General features: G+C 47.6%; 1 protein-coding gene across 2 annotated transcripts in view; it reads left to right on the top strand.

Moving 5' to 3' along the window:
• The first annotated feature begins 6231 nt into the window (after positions 1–6231).
• The window catches only part of BOD1L1 (biorientation of chromosomes in cell division 1 like 1), a 54073-nt gene continuing 44271 nt past the window's right edge, over positions 6232–16033 (top strand). The window contains exons 1-2 of one of the 2 annotated variants that reach the window (XM_088836500.1): positions 6232–6604; positions 13607–13731. In XM_088836500.1, coding sequence (XP_088692626.1) covers positions 6368–6604; positions 13607–13731 — 362 coding nt within the window. In that variant the 5' untranslated portion in view covers positions 6232–6367. The remainder of the gene's footprint in view (positions 6605–13606; positions 13732–16033) is intronic. The other variant, XM_088836499.1, reaches the window with a different exon arrangement.

The following is a 16033-nucleotide window of genomic DNA, read 5'->3' as shown; positions in this document are numbered from 1 at the left end:
GTATGAATAACTAAGATGATCAGTATGCCCCATTTCACCAGGAAACTTCTCTCCCCTTCTTCCCCCAAATCACTCACACCCTACCCCCAAATCATGAATTTTCTGCTCCTCTGGATTTCCTGCTCCAAAGTCCCAGAGGCTTCTGTAATCCAGTCCTCATCCTCTGTTGTCATCATTGCTATCTTGCTGTCCCAAACCCATCTCCTGTCTTCCCACCTGCTAGAACTCCGTTGCCCTGTTTAATACCGCAGCTCATCCAGGCACTCTTGGCCACCCCTAGCCTGGCAGGGAATGAGGGGGTTTCCAACCTCTGCTGAATGACGCCCCCAAACTGTCCTTCCTCCTCGCCACCTTGCCACCCGCTTGTGCCACTCCCACCTCCCAGTGTTCCTGGTGAATCTGAGGTTCCTGATGTCTTGCTGCAGAGGATTCAGTCAGAGACAAAGTGATAGGTAAGACGTGGATTTATTTAGAGAGACACATACTCCACAGACTTCCCAGGTAGTGCGAGCGGTAAAGAGACCACCTGCCAGATGCAGGAGACCAAGAGATGCGAGTTCAATCCCTGGGTCGGGAAGATCCCCTGGAGGAGGAAATGGCAACCCACTCCAATATTCTTGCCGGGAAAACTTCCTGGACAAGAGGAGCCTGAAGGGCTACAGTCCACGGGGTCGCTAAGAGTCAGAAATGAGAACAGATACACACACGCACACACACACAATCCACAAACAAAGCATGGGCCATCTCAGAAGGTAAGAACAGCCTTAAAATATGGTGTGGTTAGTTTTTACAGGCTAGATGATTTCATAGGCGAATGAGTGGGTTATTCCAATTGTTTGGAGGAATAGGCAAAGATTGGGCCACCACCCACTTTGGGGTATTTTATTAGTCTCAGAAGTGTCCTGGCACTGGTGGGTGTGTCACTTAGCTTATGTTAATGTATTGCAAGGGGCATTTGATTCGGCTCATGGTCCACTGGGAGGTGAAAAGTCACCATCCTGGACCTGATTGGTTCTAACCAATTTTTTTCTTTTTCTTTTTTTTTTTTGCATGATCAAATCTCAGTTGCAGCACACAGGATCCTCACTGCATCATTGCATCATGCCCAACCTTTCATTGCGGGTACACGGACGCTCCAGCGGTGACACAGGAACCCAGTAGTTCCCAGTATGTGGGATCCTAGTTCCCTGACCAGGGACCAATGTGCCCCCTTCACTGCAGTATGGATTCTTAACTGCTGGACAAGAGAATTCCCTCTGACCAAGATTTTTCAAGTCCTATGGTTATATCATTCTTTTAAAGGTTGTGCGCTGCCCCCTTCCCTCCTGTTTCACAAGTCATGACAATTCCTTCAAGTTCTTTCAGGGAAAAAAAAAAGCAATTCCCTCCTCAAATTAACACTTTATAATGCTCTTCCCAACTATTAACGTTACTCCACCTTCACTGATTATTATATACTGCAACAGAAATAAGAGATTAGCTGTGACCACAGGGTTTACTCTGGAAAGACAAATGTTAATGATACGTATTATCCTATTCACTTCCTCTTACAAATACCGTCAATGGGAGTGTTTTGAATCCCACCTTAAAATGTGTTTTGTTATCATTGAAAAAGATGCTGCCTTAAAAAGTAGTCACAACCTAGAAGTTGAGAGTTATGTCTTATTTGGTGGGAATTTTTAGGACTTCAAGCCCAGGAGATAGCATCTCAAGTGACCCTGAGGGAACTGTTTTGAGGAGGCACAGGGAGGAGATAGCTTATGTGGAAGCGTGCAATAAGGGGCAGGTAGTCTGAACATCAAAATATTCTTATTAATTAAGGAAAACCAGGTATCTCAAGGTAAGGAATTCAGTGCTTTTCTAGGTATGTGTAGGTGCAAGAGTCTGGGCTCACAGAAATCATTCCTTTCCTGCGTACCTCACCCGTCTGGGACCAGTGTCTTCACATCCTGATTTTCCTTACCTCAGGGCTCACCATAGGGAGTGGCAACAGCAAGGCGACTTCTCTTCATGGTGTTCTTCTCTTCCCTGAATCCCCTTAGTGCCCACACTGGAGGGCTGCACTCGCTGACGGCTGTGGCACCCTTGTTTACTGATATGGCAGGAAATAGTCCGTTTCACAGTCCCTCTCCATGGTCCAAAATTTAACCAATATTTGAGAGACGTTTCATGACCATTGTTTGTCTCACGGCACTGGGAGGCTCATCCCAGATCATGTGAAAGTTCTCAGACTTTCAAGATTTCAACTGAACTTTGAGCTGATGGAAAGTCATTTAGGAAATTATATTCACTGGCCTTTTGATCATGGAAGGCAAGACCTGGGGCCTAGCTGGGAGTGGGGCCTGGGGATGTGAGGGCAAGGGAACAAGCCACTCTGCCTAATAAATAGGTAGACTCCATGGGGTTAGGAGATCATGACTGAAAGCGATGTCTGACTTTCACAGGATTAGCCCCTAGAAACAGGGTTTGGGGGATTGCATAGGGGTGTGTAGTGGGGCTGGCTGAACTGTAAAAATGAGAAGAAACCACAGGAATTGGATAACTGGCAGCCATCTGATGCCCAAGGATACAGAGGACTGCCCAATAACCCACCATGGTTCCTCTCTTTCCCAAAGTGTTTGGAAAATCTGCTTAACTGTCACCTGAGCATCAGACGTGGGAAACCAAATGAAAGCTCAGTCATACTCAGGGATAAAGTATTTGATTCTAGTTGAGATGCTCTGAATTCAGACATACAAACAGAGGGGTAGGAGAGCAATGGCAAATTATGCTGAAGACCTCGCCAAGAGGTCATACACCCCCACTATTATCAAAAATATTACTGTTTCTAAAGAAATTGGAAGAGTAGAGAATACAACAACAAGGCCATTGGTAAGAAATGATGATCACTTAAAACAGCTTTTTCCTTTTTTAAAAAAGATTTACATGTTCACCCCACGTCCACCTCATGTATTCACAGTACTCATCCCCAGGACCTGTCTTCAAGTGGAAAGAAGAGCGGGCTGGAACAGCTAAAGCAGTCCAGTCAGTGACCCTGATTCTTTCCAGTGTAACTAGAATGTTTCCCAAGGCTAAAAAACTGTTCAAAGTTACCCTGTATCCAGTACACGTGTACCCAGTGTGACAAATCCATGGATACAAATATTCCTATTTCTCTTAGATTAAGTGTGGGTTACTCAATAAGATAGCTAACATGCATTTTATAAGATCAAATGCGAATTATCTATTTAAACTATAGTTAATTCTCACTTTATTATGTTTTAGAATATTTAGGATTTTCTATGCACTCACTGGAAAAGACTGATGCTGGGAGGGACTGGGGGCAGGAGGAGAAGGGGACAACAGAGAATGAGATGGCTGGATGGCATCACCGACTCAATGGACATGAGTTTGAGTGAACACCGGAGTTGGTGATGGACGGGGAGGCCTGGCGTGCTGTGATTCACGGGGTCGCAAAGAGTCAGACACAACTGAGCAACTGAACTGAACTGACCTGATACACTGTCTGGACTTCCCTGGTAGCTCAGGGGTAAAGAATCTGTCTGCTAAGCAGGAGATATGGGTTTGATTCCTGGGTCAGGAAAATCTCCTGGAAAAGAGAATGGCAACCCACTCCAGTATTCTTGCCTGGAGAATCCCATGGACACAGGAGACTGGCTGGCTACAGTCCATGGGGTTACAAGAGTCAGACAGACTTAGCCATTAAACAACAAGTCTTCATTATACTCCTCAAAATGAACATTTTATTTGAATTGAAACAATGAAGTCAAACTGTTTCTGACAGAAAGTAAATCCAATGGGGCTGATCTGGCTAGTCTGATGATGAAAACGACTGTTAATTAGGTTATAATAACAAATATTTCCTATATTTGACAGTTTGAACTTTAATGAGCTGTTTCATTAGCTGCAAAATTCTGACAAAAACAAAACTGAACTACCTATAACCAAAAAAAAGCATTTTATCCAGAACTACTTATGCAAATGAGCCATGTTTAGATATTTCCCAGTTTGAGTATTATCAGGTTAAACAAGGCACATACATCTCATTTTTAAAAAATGTCTAATTCATAGTAACTTCATGTCATTTCTTGTTTTTCTTTTTTAACTGCTTGCTCCAGTCATTTGATGTCTTGATAAAGCCTATCTGGTATATTTTCCAGAAACTGAAAAAATGGAAAAATAAGGACTCGGTAAACCCTTTGGCAAGTTGGGTGGTTTTTAAGTCTTGACTTTCAGCAAAACTGAAACAGGGCCTAACTGGAAAAGCTCACAAAGATGATAAAATCTAATTTTTTGAGAAGAACTGAGTGATATCGCTATAATAAAACTTTGTTTCCTGGTACAGTACATGTTTATATGAACTCAATTTCTCAGGTCACACAGCTACAGAAACTAGAAATATGAAGAAAACTATTGCTCAGTCCTTCTCATTCTAGCAGTAAGACATATTCATCCACAGATTTATGGGTTTTTAAAAAGCAACAATATCCATTTCATCAAAAGATGTACTTTCCCATAACGTTAACATTTTATCAACTAATTATAAACATTTGCAATATTCACTTTGCTTTCAGTTCAGTTGCTCAGTCATGTCTGACTCTGCGACCCCATGAACCGCAGCACGCCAGGCCTCCCTGTCCATCACCAACTCCCGGAGTTCATCCAAACCCATGTCCATTGAATCAGTGATGCCATCCAACCATCTCATCCTCTGTCATCCCCTTCTCCTTCTGCCCTCGATCATATACTAATAATTATTTTAAAGATTAAAAGACTCAGTCCAGAATCAGTTGGTTTGCAATGTAACCTTGGACTATGAATCTTTCTTGTATCTCAGTTTCCTGATGTGCAAATGAGTGATAGTGTTTAGTGCTAGTTTAGAGCTAGCTTATTTTGGGGGGCTTCAAAATCACTGCAGATGGTGCCTGCAGCCATGAAATTATAAGACACTTACTCCTTGGAAGGAAAGGTATGACCAACAGTGACAGCATATTAAAAAGCAGAGACATTACTTTGTCAACAAATGTCCGTCAAGGCTATGGTTTTTCCAGTGGTCATGTATGGATGTGAGAGTTGGACTATGAAGAAAGCTGAGCACTGAAGAACTGATCCTTTTGAACTGTGGTGTTAGAGAAGACTCTTGAGAGTCCCTTGGACTGCAGGGAGATGCAACCAGTCCATCCTAAAGGAGATGAGTCCTGGGTATTCATTGGAAGAACTGATGCTGAAGCTGCAACTCCAATATTTGGGCCACCTGATGAGAAGGAAATGGCACCCCACTCCAGTACTCTTGCCTGGAAAATCCCATGGACAGAGGAGCCTGGTAGGCTGCAGTCCATGGGGTCGCTTAAGAGTCGGACACGACTGAGCGACTTCACTTTCACTTTTCACTTTCACGCATTGGAGAAGGAAATGGCAACCGACTCCAGTGTTCTTGCCTGGAGGGTCCCAGGGACGGGGGAGCCTGGTGGGCTGCGGTCTATGGGGTCGTACAGAGTCGGACACGACTGAAGTTACTTAGCAGCAGCAGCACGCTAAATGCCACGCCTGGCACCTAGCGAGCGTACTTTATAAGCATTACCAAATGATCAAACTAACCAAAAGCAACACCCTGAAAGCGGAATGCCTGGGTCGGGGTTGGGGGTTGTCTGTCTTCCCGCGTAGCAAGGAGGCGCTGGAAGGATCTGATTCTTGGCCACAGACGCAACGGAGGATGCTGCAGGGAAAAGGGGGATGGGGCGGGCAGCTGGGAGATCACAGGCTGAGAACGAGGAGGTCCGGGAGAGTTAAGAGTCAGCAGTTCTGCCCGCGCGTTTGCACGGGAATGTCTACGGCTCTCAGCCGCTCTGGGAAACAGGACAAAGAGCATCAGGCCTGAACGCCACCGTCGCTGGAACCCGACCTGCGTTTCGCTCCCCCGCCCCGGCCGGCCCGGCCCCGCGTGCCGGCGCCCAGTCGGCCCTCGGGGCCCCGGGCGTCGCGCCAGTCGAATGCCCGACCGCCCGGGACTTCAGACCCAGGTCCCCGGCGGCCGCCCGCCGCTCGCGGCCCGCGCAGCGCGCTTCCCGGCCGCCGCCTGCCACGCAGCGCAGCCTCGCGAGGGCGCCCGCGCTCCGCGAAGACCGGGACGGGCCCCTCGCGGCCGCCGTAGACGCGCCTCTGTGGCCACTGTCACCGCTTTTTTTTCCCTCCTTCCTCCCCCGCCCCCACCGTAGTTCCCTTTCACTTCCGGGGTCGCTCTGGATCCGCTGGTTCCGTAACAACATCCCGTCGGCTTCCCTCAGGCGGCGGGACCCGTGCAGCCGCCGCCTCCCGGGAGCGCCGCCCGCCCGGGGCTCACCGCGCTCCTCCCCGGGCCCGGGCCGCCATGGCCACCAACCCGCAGCCGCAGCCGCCTCCGCCCGCGCCGCCGCCCCCGCCGCCGCAGCCGCAGCCGCCGCCGCCGCCGCCCGGCCCCGGGGCTGGCGCGGGCGCGGCCGGGGCCGGGGGTGCGGGCGCCGGCGCCGGGGACCCGCAGCTCGTGGCCATGATCGTGAACCACCTCAAGAGCCAGGGGCTCTTCGACCAGTTCCGCAGGGACTGCCTGGCCGACGTGGACACCAAGGTGCGGGGCGCGCGGGGGCGCTGCGGGCGCGCGGGGACCGGGGACGACCCCGCGGGCCGCCGCCGCGCCGGGCAGGCAGTCGGCGCACCGCCATCGGTCGGTGGGCCGGCGGCTGCCTCGGCGTCCCCAGCCCCGGCGCCTCTCCGGAGCGCGCCGCTTCCCCACTCCGGAGTTCCCTGCGCAGCCGCTTCCTCTCTGAAGGGCCGCTTCGTGCCCGGCGCTGTGCGGGGCGCACTGTGTTCATTCATTCGCTCAGCCTTTCATGGGCTTAACAGACTAGCGTTAAGCACCTTCGGTGTGCCAGGCACTGCTAGGTGCTAGGAATATAGGGGTGATCCACACCGAGTTACTGTTCTTTTGGAGACTCGTCTGCACTAAGGCTAACGGCGCTTTCATCTCTGATTTACACTCACAGCACCCCCACCCCGCCTCCGGTTTACTTTGTGTCCCAAGTTATTGCCTCCTCTCTTGAAGATTGCTGGTAAGGGTCAGCTCTTTGTCCTTCGGAGAAAGCACTAAGTGGTAATGAATCGAATCGTTGGCAATGCTGGACTTGGTGAGGGGCGCAGAGCTGGTCGATGGAAAGGTAGGGTACGGAGAAGGGGGCTTTTGTTTCTCCCAGGGACTCTGATTTAATCGCTCAGGCCAAGTCATGTCTCCAAAGTCAGAAGGGAGGAGGGGTTAAAGCGGAGGGGTAGAGGGAACTGAGGAAAGGACGGAGGAGACGTGATGCCAGACCCCGAAGTGGAAGCAGGACTGGACAGAAGAGTGAGTTGGGAAGAGTAAGCGGTTAGGCGAAAGGTTCCCTGTAGAAAAAGAGCGGGCTGGGGAGGGAAAGGGAGTGTGTACCAAGTGTCAAAGTGAAAGGGGGGTGAGCAGGAGCGGGTCAACTTGGGTGGTTCTGCAAAGGCTGAGTAGAGAAAACGGGAAGGTGCATTCAGTAGATGGATGGAAACCCCGTAGGTCTAGAAGCAAGTGAAGCAGGAAGCTTTGGGTGGAAACAGTTGGGGGAAAACTTTTTTTTTTTTTTTTTAACTTAGATCTGGTTTGGTTCATTGGTTCAGAGTTTCGGTGGGGTCAGGGTTTTCACATAGCATGTTCAGCTCTTCTAAAGAAGCTTGTTTCTTTGAGGAAAGGACTTTGAGGTGAAGCACACATGATTCCCTTATCTCCTCTGGGGAAACCTTTCTGACAGTCTGGGGACATCTTCCCTTTTAAGAACTCTGGCCCACCTTGTAGACCAGAAATAGAATGTGCTTTTTGGGGGTGTTGGAGTTTCTGAACCACATGAAATTCAATTTTCTTGGGGATATTTATTTATGTAGGTAGTGTGTAGTTTGCTCACTTCATTTTAGGGAATATGCACAACTGCCAGTTTGAAAATGAAGCCAGTTGACTTTCTTCCTCCTTCTCCCTTCCTTCCATCCTTGTTTTTTCCCCATAGGACATGGGGAAGTAAATGTTACCCCACTGTCAAAAAGTAAAGCTGTTTTTTTTTTTTTTAATTTGGCAAGTAAAGATTTCACTTTGCTGTCCTTCAGTTCAGTTCAGTTCAGTTCAGTCGCTCAGTCGTGTCCGACTCTCCGCGACCCCATGAATCACAGCACGCCAGGCCTCCCTGTCCATCACCAACTCCCGGAGTTCACTCAAACTCATGTCCACAGAATCGGTGATGTCCTTAGAAGCCTACAAATCCGTGTGTCATCACTGTGTATGCACATTGAAAATTCAAATACACCAGTGGTTGAGGGGTGGGGAGCTACAGTATTTAAGGCTTAACTTTTTCTGCATCCACATTCCCTCTGAATATTGTTACTGTGTCTGTAATATTCCTGACAGAGCCTTTCAAAGTAGAGTCCTAAAACATTTCTTGAGGGGGAAGAAGGAAGCCCCGTTAGTTTGACAATCTAATGATAACTAGGACAAATGTACATGTTGACATTAACATGCAGCCCAAGATCCAGCTGATGCTGGGGCTCTTCTGCTGTGGTCTCCGGATCCCAGGAGCCAGGTTCCAAAGCCATTCTCACTCCTGTGCACCGAGTAGCACGTGACGAGGAAAAATCAAGGCAGGCCCACCTCTTGGGACTCGTCAGGGTGTCCCTGACCGAGTGAATGTGGCCCCTTTCGCTCTAGGTCGTAAAGGCCAATTTTTGGATACTTTCTCAGCTGGAAATGGCTCCTGGTCACCATAATAATTGTCTATTTCTTTTCAGATTTAAAAGAAAAATCAGAGACACAATGTAAGTTTATTCACCCAACAAATACTTAAACACCAGGCATTGTTTTAGGTATCAGGGACACAGCAGTGGACAGAAAGTCTCTGCTGATGTGAAGCTTGAAGCCCATCAGAGAAAGTAAATCTCACTCGTGAGAGGTTCTGTGGGAGAGAGAAAGCAGGATGAGGGTGGAAAGGGTTGGTGGTGTGTTTTGCGTAAGTTGTTCAGGGAAGATTGAATGAGATGACATTTGAGCCATTGCTGAAGGAGCTCTCCAGCTGTGGGGCGCTGAGCATGCCAACTGGGGAGCACAGCAAGTGCAGGAGGCCTAAGGCAGAACCTGCTGAGGGAGAAAGGGCTAGGAGCTGAGGTAGGAGCCCCCCTGCCACCCTCCCTTTACAGAGCTGCCGGAGCCCTGGTAAGTTTGGCGCTCACTGGCAGCTGTTGGAGCAGAAGAGGGACGCGACCTGACTCCCACCTTAGACGGCTTGACGTCGTGGCGCCATTAGCAGTGCCCCCTCTACTTCAGTCGTGATGTGGTTTGGACAGTAAATGGCGTGGTCCCCCTAACTTTAGAAGATCGGCACTAGCTGCACTGTGGAAAACAGATTTCAGACAGCAGGAGCAGACTAGATGCAGGCAGGTCTGTAACTGTCATCTCGGCCGGAAATGAGAATGCTCCGGACAGGAGTGGCAGCAGTGGCGGGGATGGGGGTTGCTCAGGCTCTGGCTGTATTCTGAGGCTAACGCCGGTGGGATTTGCTGCTGGTTCGGCTGAGGGGTGGAAAATGAGGAGGAGTCATGATGATGCGAAGGCTTTTGGCCAGGAGCACTGGAAAAAAGGAGGTAGCTCTTCCCAGGAGAGTAGTGGAGCCCGAAATACTATCGTAGTCACTAGGCTAACCTAAACGAGAACTTAGAAACCAAGAGATTTAACTTTTATAGTTCAAATTGAAGGTTGTTTTATGGGCAAGTAGAGTGCTAAATGCATTGTGACATTTGAGCCTAATGTTTCTGAGGTTTGGGAATATTGGGAAGAAGAATTATGTTTTAGAATCATTGGGGAGAAAATTAGTTTTGTTCATAGGAATTTTGGATAAATGGAGAGGAACATGAGAAATGATCACGAGACTAGTTTTGGTCGGATGGAATATTTGTTGTTCAGTCACTAAGTTGTGTCCAATTCTTTGTGACCCCATGGATTGCAGCTCACCAGGCTTCCCTGTCCTCCGGTATCTCCCTGAGTTTGCTCAAATTCATGTCCATTGAGTTGGTGATGCTATTAACCATCTCATCCTCTGTCACCCCCTTCTCCTTTTGCCTTCAATCTTTCCCAGCTAAATACAGGTATAGAATAGAGGATAGAACATAGGTGTTAGCAAGATTCTGGTAATTGGAAGGGGTAAAGGGGGCTTCCCTGGTGGTTCAGAGGTTAAAGCGTCTGCCTCCAATGCGGGAGACCTGGGTTCGATCCCTGGGTCGGGAAGATCCCCTGGAGAAGAAAACGGTAACCCACTCCAGTATTCTTGCCTGGAGAATCCCATGGACGGAGAAGCCTGATAGGCTACAGTCCACGGGGTCGCAAAGAGTTGGACACGACTGAGCGATGGAACGGAAAGGGGTGTCATAGAGGGATAAAGTCTTTCTCATCTCCATTGTCATCTCATCTGATAACTCCTTTTTAATTGCTTATCTGCCCAGCAGTGTGAAAAGGTGTATGGAAACAAAGACTAAAAGAGTGAGAGGAGAAGGCTTCCACTTCAGTAAAGAGATAAATATGTCCCCCTCCCTAAAATACAGCACAACACGAGAATCACTCGAATGACTGTGTGTCAGAGACAGCTAGTACACAGGAGAAGGGCCATGGAAGCCCACCTTGGGTGTCAGGATGACTTTAAGGTTAGGTGAGCTCTGAAGGTGAGAAGTCTGCCAGATGGACAGGGAGAAGGAGTGGTAGGTGTACATGATTAAAATCACGAGAACTTACGACTGGAGAATAAACTTTGAAGGACAAGGGAGCAAACAGCAGAAACGGAGGTTGTATAGTTTTGCTTAAACTCATTCGGGAATATCCAGACTCATCTACATTAAAAGTCACAGAAAAGATGTAAAGAGCACGCGTGGTGGGGCAGCTTGTAGGAAGGAAGCATGCAGACAGCCCTTCCAGGCAGCGGAGAAGTGGCCTGGTAACGTGTGTCCCCTCTGCTGCTTCCTGTGTGTCAGTAGTGCTCAGCTTTAGCGCAGCTGACAGTTTGGGCTGGATAGTCCTTTGTTGAGGGGGACTGTCCTGTGCCTGATAGGATGCCGCTAGCAACTCGCCTCAGCAGTGACAATCAGAGATGTCTCTGGGCGTTGCCAGAGGTCACCTGGGTCAGGGCGGAGTGGGGTGAGGCAAAACTGCTTCCAGTTAGGAACAAGTGCCTTAAAAACATCTGGTTCCAGCGGTTGTCCCTTCCTAATTTCTCCTGGATCCATGCCTTTCATCCATTTTTGCCACTCCAATACAGATTTTCATTCTTCTAGTTATTGCATGCTTTCCTGCGAATACTTTGAGTCTGTTTACTCTCTCACCGTAGGAATATCAGGTCAACTATCACATATCACGCTGCTCCTATGTGCTGTGGGTTCCCATTCTCTCTCCCATAATTCCAGACTTTGTATCAGTCAGTTCAGTTCAGTCGCTCAGTTGTATCCAACTCTTTGCAACCCCGTGAATCACAGCACACCAGGCCTCCCTGTCCATCACCAACTCCCAGTGTTCACTCAAACTCATGTCCATCAAGTCGGTGATGCCATCTAGCCATCTCATTCTCTGTCGTCCCCGTCTCCTGCCCCCAATCCCTCCCAGCATCAGAGTCTTTTCCAGTGAGTCAACTTGTCGCATGAGGTGGCCAAAGTATTGCAGTTTCAGCTTTAGCATCAGTCCTTCCAATGAATACCCAGGATTGATCTCCTTTAGAATGGACTGGTTGGATCTCCTTGCAGTCCAAGGGACTCTCAAGAGTCTTCTCCAGCACCACAGTTCAAAAGCATCAATTCTTCGGCGCTCAGCTTTCTTCACAGTCCAGCTCTCACATCCATACATGACCACGGGAAAAACCATAGCATTGACTAGATGGACCTTTGTTGGCAAAGTAATGTCTCTGCTTTTTAATATACTATCTAGGTTGGTCATAACTTTCCTTCCAAGGAGCAAGCGTCTTTTAATTTCCTGGCTGCAATCAGCATCTGCAGTGATTTTGGCCCCAAAAAATAAAGTCTGACACTGTTTTCACTGTTTTTCCATCTATTTCCCATGAAGTGTTGGGACCAGATGCCATGATTTTTGTTTTCTGAATGTTGAGCTTCAAGCCATCCTTTTCACTGTCCTCTTTCACTTTCATCAAGAGGCTTTTGAATTCCTCTTCACTTTCTGCCGTAAGGGTGGTGTCATCTGCATATCTGAGGTTATTGATATTTCTCCCAGCAATCTTGATTCCAGCTTGTGCTTCTTCCAGCCCAGCGTTCCTCATGATGTACTCTGCATATAAGTTAAATAAGCAGGGTGACAATATACACCCTTGACGTACTCCTTTTCCTATTTGGAACCAGTCTGTTGTTCCATGTACAGTTCTGACTGTTGCTTCCTGACCTGAATACAGGTATCTCAAGAGGCAAGTCGGTTGGTCTGGTATTCCCATCTCTTTCAGAATTTTCCACAGTTTATTGTGATCCACACAGTCAAAAGCTTTGGCACAGTCAATGAAGCAGAAATAGATATTTTTCTGGAACTCTCTTGCTTTCTCCATGATCCAGTGGATGTTGGCAATTTGATCTCTGGTGCCTCTGCCTTTTCTAAAACCTGCTTGAACATCTGGGAGTTCACGGTTCACATATTGCTGAAGCCTGGCTTGGAGAATTTTGAGCATGACTTTACTAGCATGTGAGATGAGTGCAATTGTGCGGTAGTGGCTTTGTATATGGGTCCCCAAATTCTTCGAAACTCTGCTTCCAAGTTAGGTTTCCAATCTCATTTCTCTGTTTTTGTTTTCTCTCCTCCAACAACGTTGGATTTAATGGTATGGGGACTCCCCAATGCTCCTGATTCCACATTTTCTCATCCACCTGCTCTTATATTGCTGGCTGTACCTGTGCGGCCTGCCTTTCCTGGTCCCAGCTGTGCTGTGAAACTTTGAAGGTCCAACTGGGATGCCCCATTCTCAATGAAGGCTGATTTCCTGTCTGCTCCTCTCCATTTCTTTGCTCCAGATCATCTAACAGTAACACTTCTTGGTATCTTATCTTCTAGTTCCTTGTCTATAAATAGGTATGTCAGTCTTTGTATTCATCAATAAACATTTTGTTTTAGATAAATGGCATTTGAATGAGTCTTGTATTATCCTGAAGCAGGAGGATAATACAAGGTTGTCAAACTATGAAACTTTGTTGCCACATGGATGCTGTGAGAAATATTAACACTGCTAAAGACTCACTAGAAAAGAGTCTGATCCTAGGAGGGATTGGGGGTGGGAGGAGACGGGGACGACAGAGAATGAGATGGCTGGATGGCATCACCGACTTGATGGACGTGAGTTTGAGTGAACTCCAGGAGTTGGTAATGGACAGGGAGGCCTGGCGTGCTGTGATTCATGGGGTCGCAAAGAGTCGGACACGACTGAACGACTGGACTGAACTGAACTGAACTGAACTGAAAGATACTCAGATTCCTGAGACTGTGGATATTAGTGTTGCTATTGTATAACAGTGAGGTTTTTAACATTGATATCTTTTTCTTTCTCTCTAGCCTGCCTATCAGAATCTGAGACAGCGTGTTGACAACTTTGTTGCGAACCACTTAGCAACTCATACATGGAGTCCGCACCTCAACAAGAACCAGCTTAGAAACAATATTCGACAGCAAGTGCTCAAGTAAGTCTCAGAATTGCAGAGTTCCCAGGAATGCTTGCGAGTGGCACAGTGTGCCTTGCCTGAACACAGAGACATTTGCAGAAGTTTGCTTGCCTTGTGATAATTTTGTCAGTTCTGGTGTGGCTACTTCATACAATGATAACAGTGTAATTTTATAGTAGACTCTAAATCACTTCACATTTTCCTCATAAATTTGACAGTCTGATTGTTCCTATAGACCTTTGGAAGTATTGAAGGAGTGACTGTGACTTCAAAAAAAAGCCCTCTAGATATGCTGTGAATGGATGGCAAATGCCAGATCAGTCAGTGTGTCCTGTACAGTTACGTTCACAGTTACTTTTTTGGCTCTGAAAGAGTAAGCTTTATTATTCCGGGTTTACAAATAAAGACATTAAAGATGACTGAAATTGAAACATTTTCTCCTGATTTGGGACAGTGTCTTCTATGTTCTAATACAACTGCTTTTTTTTTTTTTTTGGCTGAGTGTGGCTTGTAAGATCTTAGTTCCCCTGTCAGCGACTGAACCTGGCTCTAGCAATGAAAGCGCTGAGTCCTAACCCCTGGACCACCAGGGACTTTCCTGGTTTGTGTCTTTTTTTTTTTTTTTAATTTTCCTGTGATTTTGCCTGTGGGTTTTAATGAGGATATAACCAAAAAGGGAGTGGTGGTACATTTGGACCTGTCAGAGTCCTTTTCTAGGCAAACACAAAGAGTGAGAAAAGCTGGAATGTTTAGATGGACCTGATGCTAAAACTGAAACTCCAGTACTTTGGCCACCTCATGCGACGAGTTGACTCACTTGAAAAGACTCTGATGCTGGGAGGGATTGGGGACGGGAGGAGATGGGGACGACAGAGAATAAGATGGATGGATGGCATCACCAACTCGATGGAAATGAGTTTGAGTGAACTCCGGGAGTTGGTGATGGACAGGGAGGCCTGGCGTGCTGTGATTCATGGGGTCGCAAAGAGTCGGATACGACTGAGCGACTGAACTGAACTGAACTGAAAAAGATCATATTTGTTCCCCCAAAGAGCAGATTTACAATATTGTTCATGAATATAAGTATTCACCAGGGTAAGAAGACTTGAACCCTCTCTCCCTGCCTCACATCCCAGAATAGCTGACTGCATTATTTTAAAAGTGCTTTAGTCTTCCTGCCTTGACAAATATTTATGTTCAGGTTCATCTACTGGGACGAAATATGGCTTTTTAAACAGGTAAACAAATCTGATTTATAGCTGTGTGCTGTGCTGTGTGCCTAGTCCCTCAGTCGTGTCTGACTCTTTGCGACCTCATGGACTATAGCCTGCCAGGCTCCTCTGTCCATGGGGATTCTCTAGGCAAGAATACTGGAGTGGGTTGCCATGCCCTTCTCCAGGGGATCCTCCCAACCCAGGGATCAAACCCAGATCTCCTGCATTGCGGGCGACTCTTTACCGTCTGAGCCGCCGGGGAAGCAGTTTATAGTCGTTGCCCCTTTTCTCTCTCGTCCCCCAGGAACCTTGCACACCTACCTAGTGTGTTGCTGCCTTGATAGTTCACCCACAGGAAGCCCCACAAAGAGAACTGTACACTCTGATTCAAAGACCCATTTAGCCACGGGTAATCCTAGAAACCAGGAACCTGGGGCTCAGACTGCATGCCCTAGTAAATAAGAGAAGGGAAGAGGGAAATTTGACAGTATGTTTATTGTCTACATTTTAAAAGATATTCAGGAACCTGTGAAAGTCCAGGTGAGATCACAAGATGCCATTAGAGGGCTGCATCTGATAGCTTCTGGGGAGAAGTTAAGCCCTTTCCTGTTGGGCAGCAGACCTAGGGGCTTCCTCATTTCCAGACCTTCAGGAGAACAGTAACCAAAATAGGGGGTAGGGCGCTAGGGGTCGAGTAGGAGGCTAGGGGTCGGTCGGGGGCCAGGGATAGGCCTGAGGGCGGGAGGCTTACAGATATTATCCACACTTTTAGAGCACCAGCCGGCAACAGTGCACAGCTGCCTCCCTTTTCACAAAGAATAACATTGTTTTAAAAGCATGTTTGGAAAGGGGAGGGTCTTAGATTCTTTCTTTTTCTTCATGTATTAAGAGACTAAATGGAGAGCACATTTCTTGAAATTGACTCCTTAGCACGCAAAACCTTTACAGCCGGAAGCAGTCGTTTGTTCTGTTCTTTAAAGAGAGCTAAACTCAATCTTGCCCATGTAAAATCAAGCACTTAAAATTGTTGTACCAACATACGACGTTTTCACAGAACCTGTTTGGTGAGGGATTGCAGGACACCTCAGTAGGGAGTGCTTGTGACT

Source organism: Moschus berezovskii, chromosome 5, assembly GCF_049115385.1.
Source record: "Moschus berezovskii isolate FMDL1 chromosome 5, NW_MosBer_1.0, whole genome shotgun sequence".
In the NCBI taxonomy this organism is placed as follows: domain Eukaryota; kingdom Metazoa; phylum Chordata; class Mammalia; order Artiodactyla; family Moschidae; genus Moschus; species Moschus berezovskii.
Note: the sequence above shows the minus strand (reverse complement) of the source record. Positions and strands in the feature narration are given on the sequence as shown.